Consider the following 26074-nt stretch of genomic DNA (forward strand, 5'->3'; position numbering starts at 1 on the left):
CACTAACATGCCATTAATCCTGACGGAGGGGATAAGCATACCCCATTCTCAAGCATTTCAGTGTTCCTGAAGCGTTCGTGGCCTGGCACAGGATGTTCTAGCTAAACGGGAAAAACTCCTTTATTATAGAACACATCAATCCTGATGGCTAAAGCAGTGAAATTGTTCAGCAAAGAGAGCAAATTTGGGCTTAGTTTAGTGGTATGAGTGCATTTTTCCAAAATAAATAAATAAATTAAAATTGTTAAAAAAAATGAAGAAGAGGAAGAAGAAGAAGAAGAAGAAGGAAAAAAATTCACCATCAACTCTAAGAGGAGCGGAAATACTGATTCAGGTGCAACCAAAATGCATTCAGAAAGGCTTCATAGCATTACTTTTAGGACCAATTAGGAAGAATGGAATTAAAAAAAAAAAAGATTGAGAGAATAAAGAAAACGAGTCACCACACATCTCTATTTTATGCAACTGTAAAAATATCACGGCACACAAACATTACCATCACTGTAGCCAGAGAACTTCAGCCTTAGGAGCTCAAGTTAATGGGCAGGCTTCACAGTCCCCGGAAACCCAGCTAACAAGGTGCTTCTGCCAAGGCTCTTTTGTTTAAATAAAGGGGGGTTATTTTGGGAAATGCCTCACAATGCGCTGTTTTGCACGCTCACTAAAGAGGCAGCATTCCACAATCAATGGCACAAAAACACCTCTAAAGTGCATGCAGGCAAACACCAGAACATTCTCGTGATGCACTTTTGCTGGCTTAGTTATTATTTCTAGTTCAACATGGTGTTGATTTATTTATTTATTTAAATTTAAGTAATTTAGATTAGGTTTATATAATAATGCATTCATCCTAATATGCTTCAATAGCCACAGCTAATTCACGCTCCACCTAATACAAGATTTTTTTAAGTAGTTGTGTAACAATAGAAAAATCTATAATTGTTTATTAAATCCGATTCAAATCAGTTTTATTTGTGTAGAGCTTTTAACAGTGGACACTGTCGCGAATCGGTGTTGCAGGAATATAAAAATTCACAATAAAAATGATTAAAGTGAGCAAGTCAGAGGTGACGGTGGTGAGGAAAAAGTCCTTGAGATGTTTGAGGAATGAAACCATGAGAGGAACCAGACTTAGTATGGAACCCATCCTTATCTGGATGACACCAGTGCGATTATAAAACATTTACTTTCTATAACTGTACACTCTATGGTCAAGTGCAATCGTGTGACAAGGCGGTTTTTGGCGGCTTATAAGCATGAGCATCAGAGAAAATGCATTATAGTTTTAACAAACTCTTTCTTGCCAAAGCCAACAAATGTTCAACGATGGAGACCTGATTGCAAAACTGACCAAGGCAGCAACAGTTTGCCATGGTCTTCAAGTAGTACAAAGGTCCCAATACTTCCACTTTACTTTCTTAAAGAAATTTTATTTATTAAAATTATCTAAGAAGCCTCCAGTGTCAGTGCTTTGTAATGGTCATTTTTCCACCATAGGAAAGTCTTCACTATTTAGTTTCTTGATGAAGTGAAAAGCTGTATATAAAGCAAACATTTATAACAGGACTAACTAACTAACTAGCCTCATGCGTTAAATAGTTGCATCACTTAAAATATCACTTACAAATTTACCGGCAAATGTTTAATGCTGAGTTATAAGGAAGGAGGAATAAGAGACTATGGGACATGGTGTTATACTCAACTTCACTTCACATTATTTTGTTCTATATCTGGCACAACCCCCAGGGTTTTAGTCCATGCCTAATATAATTACTATTTTGTTTTAAATGAATGGGAAGCTGAAGAAAACCAGAGCAAATATTTATGTAATCTGATAGTTTGCAGTCTCGCAGTCCTGGAGGAAGCGTTTTGATCTTTTTAAAACCTGCTGCCTTTGCTCTGACACTCATTACATAATGCTCATAATTGAGCTTTTGTTTCTTTTGCTTCTTCTTGGAAAGACAATGAAGGTGTTCTTTGGGGCTGTATGCTTCCACTAAGTAAGAATGGCCACCATTCAGACCGGGGTCCTCATGAAAGAAACTGACGAAGTGGCAAAACAATTACTTTACATAAGCTTACAAGTAAATAGAGACATCATCTTAAAGAGTTCTTTCTGGTATATGTCTAAAAAAATAACAAACAACAACAAAGTCGCTGTTTACAGCGGCATCAAACATGAATATCTTTTAGATTTACGGACTGATTAAGGGAAAAAAACAGCCTGATTGACTGTTTGGGCAAGTGCAAATAGCAGTAGAAGATTAGAGGTTCGGGGTGTGTACTAGTGTGTGATTTACAGGTTATCGAGTTGATGGGTCAGGGCCTCTGGGATGGAAAAAGGTGTTTGTTGTGGTTTTTTTGCCTTGTGCTTCGTGAGCCATTCTTCGTAATCACTCTCGCTCCAGTTTAGTTAGCATCAACAAAGTGCACAGGGACAGAATGGCAAACAGCAGAATCAGAGACATCAAAGAGCCTGAGTGATTGTCCAGGATATCACTAGAGGGATTTGACACACAGCAGTTGTCTGAACGTTCGGAATTCGTCGGAAAACTTTTCACTAAACAACCTGAAAGGCTTCTATTTTAAAGACTACGTAAAGCAACAGAATTAAAACTACACAGGAAATAAACACTTCCATGAGCATTCAGTTGAACCGAAAAGACCAGTGGGTAGGGCACGGACTGAAGCAACTAGCCGTGAAGAAACCCAACATAGAATGTTTTCTGTATATTCACTGAAGACATTAAGCACGGCTCATTAGCACGGTTTGACCCGTAGCATCTACGCAAGCAGGGCCTGTTTGTGTGTTTAGAAGGCACACAAAATGTCCACCAATTTGCTAACCTGCTATTGATGCCACCTGTCATGCACAGTCCACGTTGGTATCACGGTGAAGATCTCGAGAGACAAAATCAGGACTGCAGGAGGAGTAGTGCTCTGCAGTTAAGGCTTGTGTTCTTCAGATCTAAAAGCTCGGCCTTCTTCCGAGCACCTCCTCTGCTTTCTCTTCTGTTTCGTCCATAAATCTACTAACACAGATTTCTGTCATTGCCTGATTGTCATACAATATGGACTTTACGCCAGTGGCTGAGATTCGTCTTTAACCTCATCTAATGTTACGTTTATGGTCAGGATTCGTGTCAGGACAGCTATCGGATATATACATGGTAAGAAAACCATGCATTCTATCTGGAGACCAATAAAAGCACGTTTTGCATATGTGAGTGATCGGAAATGAAAAGGGTAAGCTCACATAACTGTCTCTCTGGGACTGTCAAATCCGAGAACCTGGGGTTGACTTCGGTGCTACATGAAAAACCAGTTCACTTTCAAGAGAACTAAAATAATGTTCTATTGTTCAAGACATGAAAGACATAACACACTGGACGGCAACTAAACAACCTTTGAAGTGAAAAATTGTCTGGGACGTGGCTTACAGAGGTGATACCAAGTGACAAAAAAGTTGTTTCTTAAGAGGACTGAAATACTTCAGCATCCCAAAGATGAACATGCAAAAGGATATCCATTTATGAACAGTTACTGACCAACCAAATAAGGTCAAACCTTATGAATGTCTTTAATAATAAACCCAGTTTCCATTCCTGGAATCTTTTTAGGAACACAGTGATATTTTTAAGGACTTTCCATTGGATGAACCTGGGCTGGTTTTGGCTCCTGAATCTCAGTTACAGGAACCTTTTTAGCCCATGATTTAGAGTAAGGACTTTTCCATACACCAGGAACTAAGTGTAGTTGGCCATAGTGAGCGCCACGAATTAGTCAGTAATATGCAACCTCCATGTTATAACCCTGTTTATTAAAGGAGAGAATTAAAAAAAAACAAAAGACAAAAATAGAACTATAATTATTAAAGCTTGTCTCAGAGATAGGACATGACCAGGAGGGAAAAATGTTTCCATGATGCTTATAACTAGTCACAAGTCAAAAATCTTCTAGTGGTTTAATCCAGGAAAATGGAGAGAGATGAACTGAAGCAAGAAACTGGACAGATTTGAAGTCATTTCAATATCATATTTGCAGCAGCCTTTATTTGTCACATTACAGCACACTGAAAGTCTTTTTCACAGATATCATCTTGTTAAAAGCTGGGGTCAGCCATGATACAGTACCCCTGGAGTAGAGAGGATTAAGGGCCTTGCTCAAGAGCCCAACAGTGGCAGCTTTTCAGTACTGGGGCTTGAGGGCAATGTGTGTACCCGAGGGATCGAACAAAACAATAGAGGAGAACATAACTTCAATCTTAACCCAAGTCTTTCAATAGAAATATCATTTCAGCATGCAGCAAATACTGTGGAGATTATTTTATAAAGAATCATATCATTTTGGTTAAAATGTATTAAAAGGAATTGTGTAGTTATTCTTTAAGCATTTTTAGGAAACAAAGGCTCCTGGATTAAAAAACACACCTAAAGGTATCACTTTTTAATTTCACATTTCAAAATTGCACATTTTCTACACCGAGTGCGGTGGTAGCTCAAGAGGTTAAGGATCTGGGTTGTTGCTTGGAGGATTAGGGTTCAAGCCCGAGCACCACCAGGCTGCCACTGTTGGGCCCTTCAGCAAGGCCCTAAACCCCCCCTGCTCCAGGGGCAGTGCATCATGGCTGACCCCGTGCTCTGACCCCAACCCTGCATAGATGGGATATGCGAGGAAAGAATTTCACAGTGCAGTAATGTATATGTGACAAACTAAGGCTATTTCATTTAAAACTACACTTGTTTTACTATACAGTGCTGGCATTTTGAAGCTAGGCCTAAGAACATGGCGAAGAAAATCATGACACCACAATGCTCTGCTAAGGGTTGATGTCTACATTACGATATATTATTGAGAATATTTCATGCTACACAGAAAAGCAATCATAGAAAGCAATCATGTTTGTGATGTGAAGAAAACGTGCTGAACTGAAAAGCTAAACAGCAGCAGGCTGTTGCTCCAGACTTTTAAAGCCTTTTTTTGAGCGTAATGTGAAGTGAAAGTAATTCCAGGCTGCACTGATTTCACTTTCATCAGTATGTTGCAGTAGTGCCATGCTTAACTATAATCATTGTCCAATCACAGCTCTAAGATGCACTCAGGGTTGGGGTGGTAACTGGAGAAGGGGCTGAAGTATTTTGTGAACATTTTCACAAACTAAAACTAGTTCAGTGCAAAACCTGCCACAGAATCCTTTCTATTGTTTTATTGGAATACCCATAATGCACTTATTCATGTAGGTTAAAGATTTGACAAACCTGGCACTGCAATCTTTCCTGATGTTGGGTGGTCCATCTCCGAAATGAGGCCATTATGAACCACCTGAAAAATACATACAAAGAAAAAAACACCCATAACCATACAATTCAATACAAATATAACTTCCTGTTTTATAGGAAACACTGACGACTCTGCAGTATGCAATAGATCCAACACACCTCTTAAAAATGATCAGGTCTTAGTGTGATTCTAGCTGAAGATAACAGGGTCAAAATGACACAAAGGATGACTCCTTTTTATTCAGCGTCAGTGCTAGTGATGGGTAACATTCTGTACCACATTTACAAGTCCTTACGAAGCTCTTATGTCTGTACAAGTTGCCCTGACCTTGTGAAATTTCAAGAAATGTTTCTATAAGAAACCAAAGTGAGTAACACATACACGTCACTTCATATGGAAGGACCGGAAACTGCTAACTACAGTCAGTTTCAAATAGGTACTTTCTTCTGAGACGTTCTGCCATTAACCAGGTTTCCCCCCTTTTTAACAATTTTACTTTTAAGAACCATAACATTTTAGAGTATAGGGGTATTCTTAACAGAGGTGGAAAAACCTGAACACACCTGGGACAAGCAGATCGTGTATCCTGGCTGTTTTTTTTTTAATTCATACTTGCCCATTCAAACAACCAGGTCCAAAAACCAGAGCCAGAGGTTTGCAGAAAGATAGAACAAAAAACGCTAACTAGACTTGAATATCCTCTACACGTTATTCAAGCCACAGCCAACATGTTCATGATGGATTCGTTGACTTTTTCCAAGGTTGTCACCAGTACACCATGATACATTAGAAACTTTATCAGGAGAGGATAAACACTACAGCTATGCAGTTGTCCTTTATTGGGAATTCGTATACTAAGTCGCTTCCCTTGTTAACACTTTTAGGAGATTTCACTCACTAATAGATTTATGGTTTGTTCACTCACATTTGGTCTAATAGAAGTGATTATATCAAATCCTCCAAGGATCAGATGGAAAGCATGGGAAAACTGGGAACTATGCCACAAACATGACAGTATAATCTCCTCTTAAAAGAACTCTTAGCTGAAAATCGTTAGAAATATGATGAAGGTACACCTAAATTTTGTTTAAGAGGATGATGGTTTCTCTTTCCTGCCCTTTGGCTTCTATTACTCATGTGTCTGTCACAAATCATTAGTTCTGTCAGAGCTACATGTGAACATCAGTGAGCTAAAGCCGGGCAGCTATGTAAGGAGACATGGAAATGTAGATGATACCTTCTTTCAGCCCAGTGTTTCTTGTAGTTCGACATGTGCAAAAACAAACATTGAAAAGAAACATATGTTAGATTTGCGCTTACATAGTATCTTGACCAAAAGGACCACTAGACGTCTAGACATGTAACATGAGTAAGAAATAAGGTACTTTTTTTTTTGACTAGCCAAAAACAGGTATGTTTAATGCTTTTCTTTTTCCTTTAAAGGTGTATGACCCCCCACCAAAATAAAAAAATAAAAAAATAAAATAAAGTAATAATAATAATTTTATACTTTGATTTTCTATTAGCAAAATACATAACAGAAATTGATTTAATGGCGTTCCGTCTAAAGATGACCAATGAAAAAGCTCTGGCAATTTCAGTGTGAGTTCTGCTAAAACACTCATTTAAAATTCACAAACATGAGGACAGCTAACTATAGCTAACTATAGGTAACTATAATCTGTTCCCTTTTTACCTCAAGATCACTTTGAAGAATAATTCTGATTGATGAGGTAGGAATTTTCCAAAATCACAGAACTATAGTCCAGAGGATTTCTTTCAACATATTCTCACACAGTCTGTTAGAGAACTCTGGTAAAATTTCATTGGGATCATCTCAGTGTTAGAAATAATAACCTGCTATAGTCAGACAGTCTAAAACCACCTGTACAGAATTAATTTACAAGACCGTCACATGACGCATTGGTCTAACAGAATAATTAAGCTTGACCAGTTCATTGGGCTTCAGACCAGACATTCCTGAAGAACCGCCCACTGAATTTTTTTCCCCTGCAGTAAACAATGTGAATCATGAATGTAGGTTTTTCCCCTCCATTCAAACTTTACGACTGGTTTTTCCCCCAAACTTAGGAAAAGATTGACAGAAAACTAAAGGACGAGAGTGGACCAATCCAGACAGTAAACAAAAGGCTTGACGTAACAATTTGTTTTTGCATCAGGGGACACGTTTGTGAACGATCTACTGGATGTTTGTGTCCTTTAGGAAAGAAAAACAGAGAGGCTTCCAAAGCTCCTGGGTGGGGAGGGTAGCAAGCCACAAATTCACTCCGAGAGAACATCTGACAGACACGACAAACCTCTCAGGCTTTCTGCAAGACTTTATCAAACATATGCTACAGCACTTAAACACTTCCGAGTACGTTTGCTCATAAACAACACCGAGGTGATGTTTGAGAAGCTAGACAAGTTCACTGAGTCCCTGAACCGCACATTTATTAGCAATGATATGGTGTGATGACAACTGAATAAATCCAGTAATAAATCTATGTCATGGATTTAGTCAAGGTTGTGAAATAATCACTCATTATTAGACGATGACAAAAAATGGCTGAGAGAAAATATGGACGGAAGAGTCACTGGACATTGATTCAAGACAAGAATTATTCATGCCATTGCTACAAGTGCACTGAAGACAAATGGTGGAAAGCACATCCAAAGGCCATGTCCATACACACCCCAACATGGAATGGTTACGAACGGCTACGGCGTATCCCCTCCGTCGCCCTCTCGTCACAGACGCTGGAGAATCTATTAAGACTTGGCTGAGGAAGTGATGCGTCTATGTTTATAAATTATTGCGTCAGCCTGTCTATAAATGGAGGCTTGTTCATATGCATTAGGTCAAAGGACACCGCCTGAGGTGCACATAATTTAGAAGGCAAAAGAAAGCAGAGGCTGTATTCGTGGAATCTCACCTGTATTCATGGAATAGCTACAATGAGCTGGCATTGAATCGAGGATGTGTTCCAGCCTCACACCCAGTGCTCCTAGGATAAGCTCTAGCTTCAGCAGCAAAATTAAGAAGGATAAGGTGCTTACTGAAGTAGAATTAATGTCTTATTATGTCTTTATACAACAGATAGTTGCAGTCAACTGATCTGACTGGTTGCACGTTGTTCCCTGAGGGCTTATATTGAGGATAACCACATTGCCACTAGTATCCCATCTCTGCCATCTTCTCAATGGTGGCTCATAAAAAGCTTTAGGTTGCTGATCAGAAGGAAAGTGGTTCAAGCCCCAGCACCACCACTGTTGGGCCCTTGAGCAAGACCCTTAACCCTCTCTGCTCCAGAGACACTGTATCAGGTATCATGGCTAACCCTGTGCTCTGACCCCAGCTTCCTAAAAAGCTGGAATATGAGAAAAAAAAATCATTTTATTCTGTTATATTATGTGAAAAATAAAGGCATCATCTTGTAATTAGGGGTGGTGGTGGCTCAAGTGGTTAAGGCTTTGAGTTGTTGACCGAAAGATCGGGGGGGTCAAGCTCCAGCACTGCCAAAATGCCACTGTTGGGCCCTTGAGCAAGGCCCTTAACCCTCTCTGCTTCAGGGACGCTGTATCAATGGCTGACCCTGTGCTCTGACCCCAACCTCCAAGGCTGGGATATGCGAAGAAAGAATTTCACTGTGCATATGTGACAAATAAAGGCTATTTCTAATTCCATTCCTGGGAACAGTTCTATTGAACTGATTATTTAATTAGCTACCAACATCATTAGCAACAAACAATACATTTTCTTGAATATAAATTCTGACCTAACATATGAAATGAAAGCTAAATCAATGTATCCCGCTTTAACGAGAATGTAGCCGATGGGTGTGGGTTCTTCTGGATCAATTTCTGTTTGCGGAGGGAAAAAATAAAAATTATTTGACCATACCTTATTAGAAATGATGGTCATTTCTTTTCGATGTAAATCTGCAATATTGCACTCGCAACTGTGTGTTTAAACTGAATATCAGCCTGGCACTACAACCACACTCTTACTTGTGCTTAAATAACTTCACATAAACCTTAATAGAAGTGCACTATAAAGAAAACGAACGAGGAAATGATCCCAGTGATCAAACTTAACAGCAGCATCTGACTTTTCTTGTAAAGAGAATTTGATAATTAAAGTGGAATTATCAGGACCTTGAAGCCAGTTGAATAAAATTTTAGTTAGGCATGTGGATAGCGAATTTGGAGCCTGGAGCCTGTGACTGTGTGTAAACCTCTTGTTCTGGAGAGCAATAAACCCCCCTAAAGTGCCAGCGAGCGACTGGCACATCAACAGCATGGCCACATGTTTCTTGCTGTACAACTTGAAAAACCAGACTCCGGGCCTCAGCGTCTGCGTGCAGTAAAAGCCATGTTTATTTGTGTTTCTTGCACTTTTTAATAGCTTCCTCCGAGGCCTTCTTCCATCCTTCAATCGAGATCCTCCCTCATGCCTGTTCCCCTCCCTGTACCAATTCACAGTAGCTGGCAAGTGCTGCGGCTGCGTAGGTTGAAACGAGAGGGTGGGGGAAATTAATAAGCCTTTCATACTGATCGATGGCTTTAATTTAAACTTCATACATGTGGTATTTTTCGTGCGTGCAATTTTATTATGTTGTGGGGGTTTTTTTTATTCAGTGCATTAAAACACTCACATATATGCTGTAGACTCGATCGATTACAAAGAACTGTTAGATTGCATAACGTCAGGATTACGCAGTGCTAATCACGGTCGCTCAGGTTATACATTTCAGCAGGAGTTTATTACATAATTAGCCACAAATCACATCGTGATCTGTGCATTAAAACCCCAAAGTACTCGAGATGGCAGTATGGTTTGTTTACGAGGCATCTGTCGGACAGTAAGCCAACACTTGCCATGAATATCAACATGTGCACAGGAGGTACGTGTGCAGTTGAAGTTGGAAAAAATACTGTAAGTGTGACAGGATAATGAAAGCCAGACGACCGTGTGACTCACCAGGGCTAAAAAACAAACTTCAGATCAAAAGTATGACTTTTAATGTGAAGGATGTGGTGTGGAAAGTCTGGTAAGCAAAAAAGAGCTGCACAACGCTGCTCAGACCGTCCGCTGTACCGGGCTCGAGATTGGAAACGAGGCCCAAATGAACAACACTCATTCTGTTGACCAAGTGTTGACAGCAAATAAGAAAAAAATAAAAAATCAGACATAGTTCTTTGCTAAAAACAAATCCTATGGGTGTATTTCATTTTTTTTACACTCTATTTTTTAAAATCCGGGTTTGCCAAACGCACCTAACCAAACAATGGCTAATAACCATGATTAATCCGAAGTGATTAGTTCCCATTCGAATACAGACAACGTTTAACTGCCTCACACATGACTACGCCTTTTAAAATCTGAGTAACACTTCTGTGGGAATGAAGCGGGAATAAAATGCTTAGTGAAAATACGGCGAAAGACGACATACTGACTTATTATTTTTTATTTTCTGGAAAACATTAACATTCATAATCCATCATTGTGCCCAATATGAAAATATGGTGTATCTATTGAAGATGTTTTAACACATAAAAGCAGCCACAAGTGTGAGAAAAAAAAACAGAAGTGGTGTAGAGTTTAGAATAAAATTCTCACCGTGAGCAGACACATCAGTAGCTCCTAGTCATAAATAATTACACCCATGAAACATTACATTTTAGTGAAGGGTCAAGCGCTGATTTCGGTGCCATGCTTGAGCGTATTTAAGAGCAGATCTAAAACTAGGAGTTATAGTAATGAAAGTCTAATGCAACACAGATGCGCTTGCTCACGGTCCAGATCACACATATTACACACAGCTTTTATTCATTCAGTCAAAGTAGCAAAGGGGAGCAGTGTTTCCAGATCTCTGTTCAAAGTGCGGGATAATTATTGCGAGCTAAACATAAAATGCAGACAAGCCAAATAAGCAAGTAATTAGACCAAAAATATTTCCTGAAACCTTTGTGAACTTTTAAATTGGTCTTGTTATGAATTTATTTCTATCCTGAACCACAGCAGTGTCAAGGAATTCGTTACTTGAAGTTAGGAGATAACAAATTCACGTTCTGTTAGATCGGTCAGGTCAGGGTAGGAATGAAAATACTGTTTGTTTAGTAAATATAATAAAAATCAAGACTCCACCTGATTTTCTTTTGTGTCTCTCTCCAAAATGTCACCCTAATGAATCACACTTACAATAGTTTACAACTGTGATTACACTGTAATCCAAGCTGGAATTTGAACCAAATGCTTGTCGAAAACAGGCTTATTATATTTCTTGCAGATGGCCCACTTAAGCTCCTGTTGCACCTAATTGCAACCGTATGAATACAATATGTCATGAATGCATCTGTTCACAGTCTACGAGCCCTTACTGTGCCAGGTGTTTCTTACTATAGCGATGGCCAAAATCATGCATATTGTACATTTTATTCCCATCTCTGCAGGGTGCGTCATCCAAAGTTTTGTTGATTGTTGTACAGATATTTTGAGGGAAAAAAGAGTAAAGTATTATAGTAATTAAGTCATATAACAAAAAGAACATGGTTTATGTGGGACTTTATCCCTTTTGAAACGAGATCTAATACTAATCTGATGCTCATGTGCAAGATATTGAAGTATTTCTTTATTTGTAAAGCATTTAATGTTGTTGCTCTGAAACGTACCGTTTTGTCATTTTTGGCTTTATTCTAAAAATATTATGGCTTTTCCCCCTCACAATATTGTAATTTGTTTCTCTAAACATTATGATCTCAATATTTTTTCCTCAAAATACTGCAACTAAGACTGTGGTTCTGTATTCTGTGGTGGAAACACTGATATTGAAGACTTCTTACACAGTTGATCTCCTCAAATAAATAAGAGAAACCAAATTTACACGTTTTGAAATCATTTACATGGAATGTCCAACAAACAAATTAGTCAGTGCTTTTCATTTGCTAAAATATTAGAATAAGTGCATTTATATAAACTTTGGAGCTGCTGCTCTGGATCTAATATCCACAGCATGCTTTTGCTTTACCACCTTTTGACCAATCAGAATCCAGCATTCAGCTGTGCAGTGCAATAAAGTGATACAAAAAGGTTGTGTTTTGCGGTTCAGACTTCTGAAGATGAAATGGATTCCTCTTCCTTTAGCTATATGATATGATATCCATCTATACATTAATCCATCTCCATCTATATCCAACTACCCAACCACCTATATTTATCTATATCCATCTATCCAACCATCAATATCAATATACATCTATCCAACAATCAATATCCATCCATCCATCCGTCCATCCATCCATCCATCTTCATCTATATATCCAACCATCTATAACCATCAAAATGCATTAATCAATCCATCTATATCTATCTATCCATTTCAAACTATATTTATCTGTATCCATCTATTCAGCCACGCATATCCATCAATCATTCCATCCATCCATCTCTATATGCATCTATCCAACCATCTATAACTATCAGAATCCATCAATCCATCCATCTATATCCATCTATTTATCCACCCATATCCATCTTACCATCCATCCATCTATATCCATCTATTTATCCACCCATATCCATCTTACCATCCATCCAACCATCTATATCCATCTATCCAACCATCTATGTCCATCCATCCATCTCCATATATTCATCAATTCAGCCAAGGAAATGTTTTATTGAAATCATTCTGATTAGTGTCTCAGGGTTCTGATAAGAGACAAGGATCTTTTCTGACACACATTAAACAGCTAGAGAAATAATAAAAAAAAAGTCAGAAATCAATAACACATACAATGATACAATGCATAAAGGTGTTAAATAATTTGACTATCCATCCTGTACTCTTCTTCTTTTCATCAGAACTCTTCACTACAGCTCTTCACCTAATTTAAAGAACCTGGACTAAACATACACACCACCTCACAACAGTCTCACAACTGAGATGTAGTACTTCTGTCTAATGCTGTTATTATATTTAGTTAGAAACACCCTAATTAAAATTGAACTAAATTGTTACTTAACATCTTGTGTCTTGTGTACCATTCTATTTGCATTCACTATTCGTTAAGTTTAGACCCAAGGCTAGCTAAACTAAGGGTGCAAACAGTCTGAATCAGCTCTCTGGGTCATAAATCAGTATATGGTGTACACAATTTGAGGCATTAACAAGGCCCCTGACTCACAACACACTGGGACACTGATGACTGGCAGCATGACTAAGCACCAGAATTTTGAAAAATAATGCCAAAGTACATTATGACCAAGTCGTTAGACTCAAACAAACCATATATAGAACTTCAACTAAAGTAAGTAATCATGTGAGAGCTACAACAATAACAAGCTACTTATATTTGTGGACAAAGTTAGAGACACTTCGGAAAATGAGATGTCATTTGCACTAAGGGAGTGTGAGAGAGCGAGAGAGAGAGAAAGAGAGACCCTAAAATGGCCAAATTCCTGATCCCTGCCCTGACTATTGAAAAAGGTAGCTGATTGAGACACACCCTAAGTGTTTCCTTATGCTGTATACTAAATACGTATATTGGCAAACATTGGCATTATTGGCAATAAAGTTGAATTAAAATAAATCACTATGGCAGAGTTGCTTGTTTCAGTAGAATTTGTCTGCCACTCTTATTTACTATGGCCTCCTAAGACCACCTTAATTACCCTCAGGTCATTACATAACATGGTTCCATATACCAAAAGGGCCAGAGCCACATTTATGAGAAAGGTTACGTAATAGCAACTCGAGACATAGGATTCAGCTGGGTTAATATCCAGATCTCATACGGACTTTCACATATGGTCAATGTATAAGTTTGAGATGGGAACATAATCACAAGTTAAACAGAAAATTAAACTGGATTTCCAATGCGCTAATGTGGTGAAGACATACACTGGTTTAAGTAGTTAAAAACATAACTCATGTCAGCAAGGCTTTAACGACGGGCAGAATATAAATCTCTGTATGAACAGAATGTAATAAAGGGCTTCCTTTAGGACTCTTAACAGACCTGTTAAAACAGTTTCATAAATTCATTCAACAGGAATGTGTGATCGTGATTATTTTTATACAGATGTGTCTCAGACATGAGATCCAAAAGAAACATTTAGTTAGGGCATCAGATTACGGTTGATTGGAAAATAAAATATACAATACAATCTCAATTGCAAATATTGAGGGACAATTTAGAGATGCAGGTTAACAAATCTGTATTTCCATGACAGCAAGTGATACTTCCCATTAGGTCACAATGATGGCCTGCAGGTTTGCGTTGTTCTGATGTATATTAATTCCTCGACCTGTGGTTGAACTTGTGGTTTCAACTTCCTTTTCGCTAGTTAGATTCCTGGTGGTTTCCATTTCAAAGGCAGCCGTAGTGTTACTCACTTAGGGACCTGTGACGTGACCCCTAGAAAACCCACGTGGGTGTCTAGTTCTGACCTCGCTACCGCGGTCAGAATGGGTTTCCATGCTTCAGCTAGCAAGAAAAGGACTTGGATGTTAAAAATGGAGATCTGACCAACTACTTCTGAGATTTTTTTTGGGTCCATATGGTTTCCTAGAAGAATAGTTAATGAGAAGGAAAGTGCAAAGTTTTCATTGACTAACGAATGTCAAAACATTGTCACAGTTTCGCTTTTGCAGACAACCATGATGTAAGAAAATCTAAACTCCATCTAGAAGAAAGGATGAACAGCCAATACCTTTCAGCGTAGGTTATATGAGGTTGTGCAAAATCCATCATCCCCTATTTGATACATTGAGCAAACAGGTGGCTAGATGGACCGGCGCCATTATATGCAGAATGAAGTTTGACACTCAAGTCAATGATGCATGGGTTCCCTTCTACACAGAGCAAGACAAATTGACTTTAAAAAAGTATCCCCACTGTGCAACAGGAGTTATTAAAGCTAGTCAAGGTCTAGTATCAGCTGTCAGTCAATGCTGGCAGAAGCAGAAGAAGAGGAGGACATAATTTATTAACATCATTCATGATGAAAGGCTTAACATATGCACCCCTCAGGGGGCTCAGTGCAATTCAGCATGGAGCTTACTCGCTAAAATACAGAGTAAAATTAGATGGATTATAGAATGGAGAAATCTCTTTAGGCCACTGATCTCTTTATCCCAGTGCTGGAGACCTAATTCTCACCTCAATATTTTGTTTGGTCTGGCACACCTGATTCGAGAGAGATGTGCAGTCTGTCTAAGTCAAGGACAAACGAAGAATAATGATCTACAGTAAATCTTTCTTGAACGAAAAAAAAGAAAGGATGACTAATCCACAATCATCTTTATTCAACATTTAATGAATAACTCCATGTAAAATGATGGATATTCCAGAAGAGTCAGAAGAGTAATGAGCAACAACAGTGCTTAGAGCAAGTCAATTAGAAGAAAGGAAGAGGAAATAAAACAAACACGTTGCTTAAAGGAAGGGGAGGGAAACCCCTTCGTCAAACTGAACTTCCTCAACTCAGCGTGCCCAAGAAAATAAAAATGAGTGACTGTGTCCAAAAGGCCATAGCAGAGACAGGATCTACCTGGTGTTTACACAGGTGGGCTTCTATTCAGCCATATGGTTGGCAGAGAGAAGATAGGGAGTCTGGAAAAGAGCAAGAGTGCGATGGAAAGGAGAGAAACGCCAAGCCAGACAGTCGTGGAACAAAAGTGGAATGTAACTGGCAGAAGAATACAGAGGGGCTGCGATGGTGGGCGGAGGGAGTTTATTCATTGTCCCAGTCCCTGTGGAATGATCCACATACAGGTCTCTTTAGGTGTTTTCCTCTGATCCTGAAGTTTTCATTATTATTTTCCAGTGATAGCATGTTTTAAAGTGCATCTTTTTTTTCCTTTTATTCTATGTGAAATCATGGATTATTATTATTTTTTTTTTATTGAAGCATGTGATACTTTTCGTTTATAGTGGAGCTTTATTCATTCGGTACACAAATCCTGTTTTAAATTAAATGATTACAGCTATAAACATTTGTTGCTTCACAGCCTCTCTGTTTTTTCCTCTCTTGAAGTTAGAAACAGCTTGTAACGTTGCTGGGAAACCACAAAGCTCTCGGTACTGAAGTGTTTTGTGCGTCAGCTTTATGTCCGACACTGGAGACTCCTTCCAAAAACTTGAAAATCACCATATCAACTTTTTCTAAATTGGATTTACAGTTCCGGTTTCTGGGGAATGGATCATTTGGTGTCTGAAATGGTACCTTTATTGTACGTATATGATTTTGTCATCATCTTTTCTTCAGTTAATGATCCGACCACGAAGGAACTGGAGGCTTCGATCTGACAAGAAAACATGCCGATATTCCAGACAAGCATTTCTTTCTGTTCAACCACTGTGACCACACTCCCACCCCAGGCTTGTGTGTGTGTGAGAGAGAGCATTTTGTGCCTGAGAGTGTTTAGAGGCCAAGGTTACAAAACTCCAAAACCCAATCATGCATTTGTGTGTGCATGAGACTGACCACAGGAGAAGATCTTCAGTTGTCAGATGGCCGGTCCGGTCTAATTACTCAGGGTAGGGTTCCGTTCAGATGGTCAGTTACAATCTACCATTCTCCTCTCTCTATTGTTAATTCCCTCCTTTGCTGCATTCAAAGTGTGAGAAAAATTGTGTTTTCATCTGTTGAGAATTGGCAAGATTTGTGCTCAATTAAAGAGATCATACTGACTACACAACTCTTCTGTGTAAGAATAGAAAAAATTGCAGCTACATTAATAATTTATTCAAACCCTACTATTGTCTGAACGCCTCACCAAACACGGGTGTATACATTTCTAAAAATGGAAGCATGAATTGCAGTAAACTTGCCCAAGGCTTTTTTTTTTTCTCTCTTGTTCCTTATAAAGTAATTTCCATTTGACAGAACTGTAGGAATCTCATTTAGGAATTATAATGTGTAAATCAACAGTTAACTGCATGTTGCTTCTAGCAAGAGATATATTTTAGCCATCTGAAAACACGGTCAATTAAAATGAACGCTAAACCATTAAGATTTGTTCCAACAGGAGTCTTCTCTCCACTTCGGTAACGGATACCTTTACATGAAGATGCCCATAAGGCAAGATGACAATTGATGTATTATGTTTTGATTAAGAGGTCGGATTAAATATCTCTGTGCTGCTAAAAGGTCGGACTGCGCCACACCACAAATTCATTTTCTTGCCTATACGTTTTCCTGTGAGATTAAAGACGGAGGTGATCTGAGGACAGGTGTCTAACCCAGATACAGATTAATGTGCACTTTGAGGCCATTTCTCACTGGGAGTTTTCACTCACTGGCCTCTGTTCAATGTAACAGCACTTTTCTGGAATGAATGAATTGCCAGACGGTTTAAAAACGTATAGCTGTTCGTACCATTCATTAAAATGATGGAAAGTTATAGAAATAACTCTAAAATATTTATAATGCTTCACATATGATTTAAAAAAAAAAAACAGCAGCATTTTGTTTTGTTTTGAATAGCAATTTTGTTGCACTGTATTTATTTATTTGAACTGTAACCAAAAAATAATTAAAAACGAAAGATTAAATGTCACTGCAGAAGGTGAAATATTTCTTTTTCTTTTCTTTTTTATTTTTTTACCCAAATGATCCTTGAAAATGTCTCATGCACCCTCTGACAGTCACCACACTCCACCTAATAATCCGAAGTAACAGCTCTAATGGGTCACTTTCCAAAACGCTCCTTTGCCTGGCTTTTCTTTCCCGCTGATATGCATGGTGGAGACGGATGTTTGACAGAGGCCCAGATAGGAAATGGCTAATTACTCATAGTGAGAAAGGCTTTAAATGAAACCGTGTGGTGATATGTTAAGGTTTATAGATTAGTTCCAATTGGTGAAGATTGGATAACGACTGGGGTCTCACTAATCTTTGAGATCAGTCTGTGTGTGACCCATGAGCTGAGGCAACAGACATGTGAGCTCAGTATTTGGCAACCATGACCCACATCTGCAGCACAGCTAACAGCAACGGTGACAGCCAATGCCCCAACTATGAACTTAGACTAACGCTTTGAAATTCCACATTTTTATTGTGACTTACATTTCTCTCGCTTGAATATATATATATATATATATATATACAGTGGAACCTCGGCATACAAATTCAATTTGGTCTGGAGGAGAAAATTTGTAGTAAATTTTCCCATAAGAAATAATGTAACTGCAGTCCACCAAGCTTGGGCTAAAAATAGAACAGACCACCCACGCCACCAATCTGTCAACAAAGAAACGGCGAAAAATCCCGTAGGTTTTGAAGTCATGACAAAGGCAACTTTGGTATCATGGGTTTACTCTTTCAAAATAGCTTTCATTGACTGAAAAAATTGGTAAACTCGCTTCACTTGGCTTGGTTTGGCTTGGCTTTCCATTGACACAAACAACTTTTGAATAGCTCCCAGACATACATACATACTTAGCTGGCATTCGGTTTGGTCCGTTCGTACAGTATACTGAAAATGCTTTGTAGGCTGATGCAAATTTATGTCAAAATTCTTAATGCTCAAACTTAAACTCAACCTTCCAGTCAGTAATGTGGGAATACACAATGGATGGGATTCCAGTCCATTGCATGGCATCATGTACACAAACATTCACACAAAGGGGCAATTATCCAAATCCACCAATCAGCATGTTATTGGACATGGAAAAGGAGACAGACTGAGCTCAGGATTGAACCAGGGACCCTAGTGCTGTAAGACAGCAATGCTATTCACTGCACCTCTGCTCCACATTGTAAATTGTCTTTCATCTGAGCTTGCACACATCTGCACTTTATTCACAAGTCAAACATTGGTGCTACAAATCCATATTTTTTTGATTTTCTACATATTATTCCTTTTGCTGATGCAGATCATTTTATTTCTTTCTATTCCTATTTCACTACATGTAAAGTGTACGGTTGTGTGTGTAACAAAATTTGAATATGTTAAGTGTTAATATGTAAGTAAATAATACTATAGAAAGAAAGTAAGTAAGTAAGTAAGTAAATAAATAAAGAAAGAAAGAAAGAAAGAAAGAAAGAAAGAAAGAAAGAAAGAAAGAAAAGGAGGGAGCATATCCAAATTCAAGACCATTTTTCAACACCTACTGTAAACCAAATATTTAAGAAATGATCACTTCTATTCCTGATCTTTACTAAGGCTCAATGGAATATTAATGGGTGCCACACCATGGATCATAAAATCCCAGAGTGGGCTGAAGTTTAAACGACTCATCCCACTGAGTGTAGGGGGTTGATTAGAGCTGGGTACTAGCAAAGGTGATCTTGTCTGTGAAACTACAAACTACCTGTATTGCTCTTAGAAATACCATCAAAGCATGAAGCAAAAGCTTGATTTGATAATTATAGCGTACACATGCTGAGGCTTAGCAGATTTTGGCTACATGTAAATGACCAGCCAAAGCTTTCTCTGGTGGACCAAACCAGCTTCTGCATCTTTGCCAAATAATGTGTGTTTATACATCATATTAGGAAAATGGGCTTCCTAGGCTAGATAAGTATTTCTTGACCACATCGCTATTGAAAACGTCACACAAATACTAGAGCAAATACAGAAATTCAGCTCTATTACAGATGTGAACAAAGGTATTGTTTGAACTGAATTATATATTGAGTTATGTGAAAAATGAGAATAAGTGAATGGTTAAGACTAAAGCATGTGGGTCAAAGAAAAATCTTGTTTATTAACCTAAACTTGTGTCACTCTGTGTATGTTTACAGCATTCTTAGTTAAAGCCTGGTCAGGGTCGTATGAATAACTACTACAGTGGAACCTCGCATTATGAATGTAATTCATTCTAGAATGAAAATTTGTATTGTAAAATGAATTTTCCCATAAGAAATAACAATGCAGATAATCTGTTCTAACAACCAAAAAATATTACCAATATTTCCGATTTGCCAAGCATTCCATGTTGTGGGTCCTAACAGGAAGTCGTGCCACCAAGCTTGGGCTAAAAATAGAACAGAACACCCACACCACCAATCTGTCAACAAAAAAAACGTGCGAAAAATCACATAGCTTTTGAGTGCATGTCAAAGGCAACACTGGTATTGTGAGTTGACTCTTTCAAAACAGCTTTCACTGACTAAAAGAAAATTCAGAAAATTCGTAGACTTGCTGTGACTGACTTCGCTTGGCCTTCCACTGATGCAAACAAGTTCAGAAACGCCTCCTGGACGTATATGCAACTTAGCCAGCGTTAGGTTCATTCACAAGCCGAAAATGCTTCATATGCTGATGCAAATTTCCTGCAAAATTTCATTTCATTTCAAGGCAAGAAATTCGTAAGGGAGGGCATTCGTATACAGAGGTTTTCCATTGCAGTTTGTTTATAATTTGGGAAGCAACTTTATTCATTACAAAATAATTGCGTGAGGAGGATTTAAATTAATAATAATAATAATAATAATAATAATAATAATAATAATAATAATAAAATTTTCTATTTGAGAAATTATAAAAAAAAAACTTTGTCTCTTTGAGAAATTATAATTTTGAGTGAAGTAGCTGAGGTTGAGGGTTGAATTCAGAATGAGAATTCACAGACCATGGTGACAGTGCTGGCATTTGTATGCATTTTATTTTCTGTTTCACCAAATTTTCCGAATCACAATAGTTACGGTTACACTAAAATTACTTTTTAGTGTAAGCCATGCTCATTTCAGATTACAGACGCCATCACTGCATTGAGTTACAACCCTAAACTCTAGGAACTATACAAAGATATCTGTAATATAGACCTTAAATCCACTGGCATTTTTTTAGGTTCTAATACTCTGATGTTTCCAGATGTGGCATCAATTCGATTCCTCTTCCACACACGTTAAGATCAGCTGTAACTTCAGACAGTTTTGAAGTTTTATTTTTTTTATAGCATTCCCATGCTCTGATATGGAAGGCTAAGTGATAAAGGAAGGTCCTGGATTGTAAAGTCACTTAGTGTCATTCCAGATGTTCTAACCAACAAGACATCGATATTGACAGGGTCTGCGAAAGAGAGAGAGAGAGAGAGAGAGAGAGAGAGAGAGCAGGCTAAAGCTCTCATACGAGACTCTGCTCTTCCCATGGGAGGCTGCCATATACACAAGCAGCTTTTAAGTGCCTGGAGCTCGTGTAAGATTCATCCATCAGACCACAAACATATGGGGTGGAAGAGTGGCAGTCTAGAGCTGAGGACATGGAGGAGGCAGTGGAGCATGCATGTAGCACGAGAACTCTCCAGTTAAAAGTTTGAAATTAGATTAACTTTGATAAACTATATATATATATATATATATATATATTATAATATAAAATATATATAAAATTGCTGAAATGATGTTATCAGTCTCAGATTCTGTTACACAACATTACGTTTGCTTATTATTTGTGCATTTTCAGCCCATTTCCTCTATAGATTTTTTTGTTTCTTCTTTAATAAGATCTTTACACATCCATGTGTCAGTATCTCTGCTCTTTGAGGTCTGTATTAAGAAAATCTTGAATGAAGTGCAAATTAATATTTAACTAATGAAGAATTCGATTCTAATTACAATTGATGTGGGCTTTTTAGAATATGCTCTTAATGGTCTATTTTCACTTAATAGTTAGTAGGTTCGTATATTACCCACAAAGCCTATATTCCCCACTGATAAAAGTTGGATCATCTATTTATATCTACATATGAGAGTGATGCGGTCTAGCTTTAGTCTTGTAATCAGTCCAGAATCACATCACCTCCTCATCTGGACACTCTGTTCAAACTTTCATGCTCACTTCTAAGGTTAATACCTTGTAGATCACTAACAAGCCCAGCTTCTGCCCTAACTATGTACAAATGTGTTGTGTAGCTGCAATGCATAAGTCATTATGCATAAATAAACAAGTCAACTGGATGACCTAGTTATATTGTGGAATAGATCAAAGAAACTGATTTGTTTCCTGTAATAAAAAAAAAAACAAGATTTGGGGTTTGATACAGAGCCATAATAATAAAGAACAAGAGTCTTAACAACAAGCAGCCTTGCAGTGATTTTACAGTATCTTTGCTCTTTAGCAGATAGTAACGCATATTTAATTAAATTCAATTGTGTTTGTATAGCTCCTTTAACAATGGACATTGTCACAAAGCAGCTTTACAGAAATATAGGACACAGATAATGCATTTAAATCTGTTTTTTAATCAGCAAGCCAGCAGTGATGGTGGTGAGGAAAAAACATATTAACGATATTAAGAAGAAACCTTGAACCCCATCCTCGTCTGGCTGACACCGGACACAGTAATTATAAATCGTTTCCCTTCGTTAATTGTGTACTTCAAGTTATCAGCATGCACATATCATTGATGAATTCCATATCAGATACATGTCTTAAAGAGCAAATACATCTAATTTTATTCTTCCCCCAGCACACTAGCCTCCCCATCAACCAACGACATCTGCTTCATACAATAAACTTCAAAATACAGAGGGGCTGTAAAATAAAATGTATTTTATGAAATTAATTGAAGCCATATTGAGTATAATAGATCATCATATTGGGTATCTTCACTTAACTTGTTCCGCATGTTGCCTTCAGACATTTATAGGGCTAAATTATTATTGTCCATTATACTCATGATCCCTACAAATATTGCAATTAGACACAAAGTAGATTCCAAGCAGACATCCAGTCCATACAGGAACATTCCTCACGAATTGCCACGGCTAGATAAACACACTTAAATCTTCAGAGTCTTAGAAAAACCTATGTAATTAAGGCAATTGCTGCCACTGAAAACAAGAAGACCATTATATTTTCCACTATCAGCTAAAACTCTGGGATCATCTCTCCGGGAATCCCAGAATATCTAGGTTGCAAGAGAAGCTGCAGGAGTTTGATTGCACATAATTGGCTAACAACGATCTCTCGGAGGGCCGCGTCCAGATTTGACCAACAGGCGATAGCCAAGCAGCGAGCCGAGTTATGCTTCATCCCACTGCCTGGCTTCAAAAAGACTTCTTATAATCTATAAATCAATACTGTGTCAATGCTTTTTGTTCGAAAGGTTTGTAGATGCTTGGTTAAATCCAGCAGCAGTGGCACCAGAGCCAGATCTAATTAGGGTTTGAATTCCTCACAAGGAAATTCTTGGAAACAAAAAAACAGTTACAAAAAAAAATAATTGTCTGATTCTAGAGAAGAAACATGAATCGCTAAACTTGCCAGCTTACCTCCGTGAATCATTACATGATCAGAAAAGGGAAAAGCTGCAAAGACACCACAAGATCACTTAAACAAGTTCGGATTCCAGAGCAAAGGAGACCTCTATGGACAGAATTAAAGATTACAATCCCTTATATGAGGTGAGGGAGAGAAAAAGCAATGCAAAGTAAAAAAAAATAAAAACAAAAAATCACTGCAAATGCCACAATCCATTCTCCCATGAGCTGCTTATCAGTGAGAATCCTTTTGAGCAACCTGTCAACCTTCAATCCTTCACACATTCATTATAATAAGGTGAGTATTTCTTGAATAGAGATAACAGAAAGGTTTAGAAATAACAGAATATTATTTCACAAAGGACAAAATGGCCCAATTATGATGTAGTGGACTCTCAGAAATAAAGGTAGTAAAGTGAATTTTCCCCGAAAGCTTCAGTGGTGTGACAAAGGGAACAGCTTTTGTACTTTTAATATGGTTATTCACGTTTGTGAATAAAGTACAAGGAAGTATAATTTTACTGTGCAGTTTGACTTTTTTTTTAAAAGATCCGAAATATGATTTTGAAGCAACGGATACCAATAAAATAGAGAAGGTACAGATCCGATATTCAGGATAATACCAGCATAAAGGGTGAAATATTTAAGATTTTAAAAATATATAAATAAATAAAATTGACTGATCCTGTAAGAAATTAAGTGTTTTTTTTATGTGAAAGCTGAGGTTTTGTGCAAGTTTGTTTTAAAGAAAGAAATACCTGAATATCTGACTTGGTTTTAGGAAATACAGAATAAAATGTGATTCCTACCATCAAATTTTTACAATAAGAGAATTAAAAGGTACACCACATGCACATCTCAGGTAAAAGCTAAATAGATACAAAGAAATTTGAGGGTATAATCCTAGCAACGAGGGAAAATACTAATGCAGTGTATTTCTGAGAGTGTCTGACAATATTTAGCTCAAAATTAATTAACACTGGATCAGAATCCTTAAAGTAGAAATTCAAATCATTAACATCATTCAAAGCCTGAATTTTGCATCACTGCTACCCATGTCTGATATCTAAAAGCCCCTTGAAAAAGAAATATAGGCTTGTGCCAATACTCGAGCTTGCTTTTAAATATATTATGAGACAGGATTAGGTCATCTTCCACATTTTGACATCAAGAATTTCATTAAAAACAAATGGATACATGTACAGAATTTGGCAGAAGCTCTTATCCAGAGCAACTGACATTTTCTCTCATTCTTTTTATTTTATCACAACTGAGAAATTGAGGGTTAAGGGCCTTGCTCAAGGGCCCAGCAGTGGCAGCTTGATGGACTTGGGATTTGAACTCACAACCTTTCTATCAGGAGTCCAACACCTTAACCACTAAGCTACCACATCCCATACATTAGATCAGAGCTCCCAATTATAGAAAAAGCTTTAAAAATGGTAGGAGTGTATACAACTTTACCAACTGCCACCAATTCAATTGACAAATATGTTCTACATGCAGAGGAAATGTTTAGCATTATTGTTTTTAAATCAGATTAAGAATGGGACAAAGCTCTCATGCACATCAGTAATCTGACACTTGAATTACCGTGAGAAAAGGGCAGACACACCAAGCACCATTTTTTTTTTTTAATAAACACTCTGAAACTGTTCTTGATGTCTAAATAGTTACTCTAAATTAAAACAAAAAGAGAAAAGGGGATGAAAAGAGAGGCATGAACAGATGTTTGTCAAATGTTTCCCAGGCGCCCTATGAACAGGTCATGAGAAATAAAACTGACGGGGTATCATCAAACTTTGAAGCGCTTTCAAAGACAGCTCTCGCGAACAAACAGCACTGATGGTCGTCAGTCGTAACAGTACAGTAATAGACATGTCCAAATCGATTTCAATTAACCCGATACACTGAGACGAGTGCAAGATCTGAATACTATCAGATGCTAGGGAGTGCAATTCCAATGTTTGTTCTCTCACACACACACACACACAATCACAAAAGCTATGAGTTTTAAAGCTGGAAAGGTCAATCTGTCAGTGAAAAGTGTGCGTGAGGGTGTGTGTGTGTTGGGGGGGGGGGGGGGGGGGGGGGGGTGGGTTGGGTTGGGTTGGTGTTAATCTGAGCAGTTAGTCCAAAAGTGGACAGGACCACAAATCCCTATACTTATGAACGTGTCATGCATCTTAGACATGTTTCTTTTCATTTCAAAAGAACAAAAAAATCACTGACAATCTGTCAGCATGAGGAACCATATTCCTTGCTGGTGGAGGAGGCTGGGATTTTTAAGGTTTACGAGATCCCGCCTGGGGGTCATTAAGCTTGCACAACCATGTCCTTATGCTATATTTAAACCTGAGAATAAATATCGTAATCGCTCACAGGCCGACGTTGCTTTAGTGGCACTTTATTGACTACAGATGGGTCTGAAACTCTTCAGAGGAATTGAGATGTTCCATCTCTGGTTACATCACAGCACCTCATCTCATGGCTGTTCAAGCAACAAAACTGTCAGGAGAGTTTTTCATTTAGGGTGTTTTTCCCCCGAAAACAGAAGAGGCTTGATGCTTATGC

At 38.0% G+C, this 26074-nt stretch overlaps 1 protein-coding gene across 3 annotated transcripts in view; it reads right to left on the bottom strand.

The window, feature by feature from the left end:
* sugct (succinyl-CoA:glutarate-CoA transferase) overlaps positions 1–26074 on the bottom strand; it is a 106141-nt gene that overhangs the window by 16156 nt on the left and 63911 nt on the right. For 2 of the 3 annotated variants that reach the window (XM_058394745.1, XM_058394764.1), the window contains exon 13: positions 5259–5322. In XM_058394745.1, coding sequence (XP_058250728.1) covers positions 5259–5322 — 64 coding nt within the window. Of the gene's footprint in view, positions 1–4023; positions 4653–5258; positions 5323–26074 lie in introns of those variants that run through there. The other variant, XM_058394754.1, reaches the window with a different exon arrangement.

The sequence above is a fragment of the Hemibagrus wyckioides genome, linkage group LG01 (assembly GCF_019097595.1).
Source record: "Hemibagrus wyckioides isolate EC202008001 linkage group LG01, SWU_Hwy_1.0, whole genome shotgun sequence".
In the NCBI taxonomy this organism is placed as follows: domain Eukaryota; kingdom Metazoa; phylum Chordata; class Actinopteri; order Siluriformes; family Bagridae; genus Hemibagrus; species Hemibagrus wyckioides.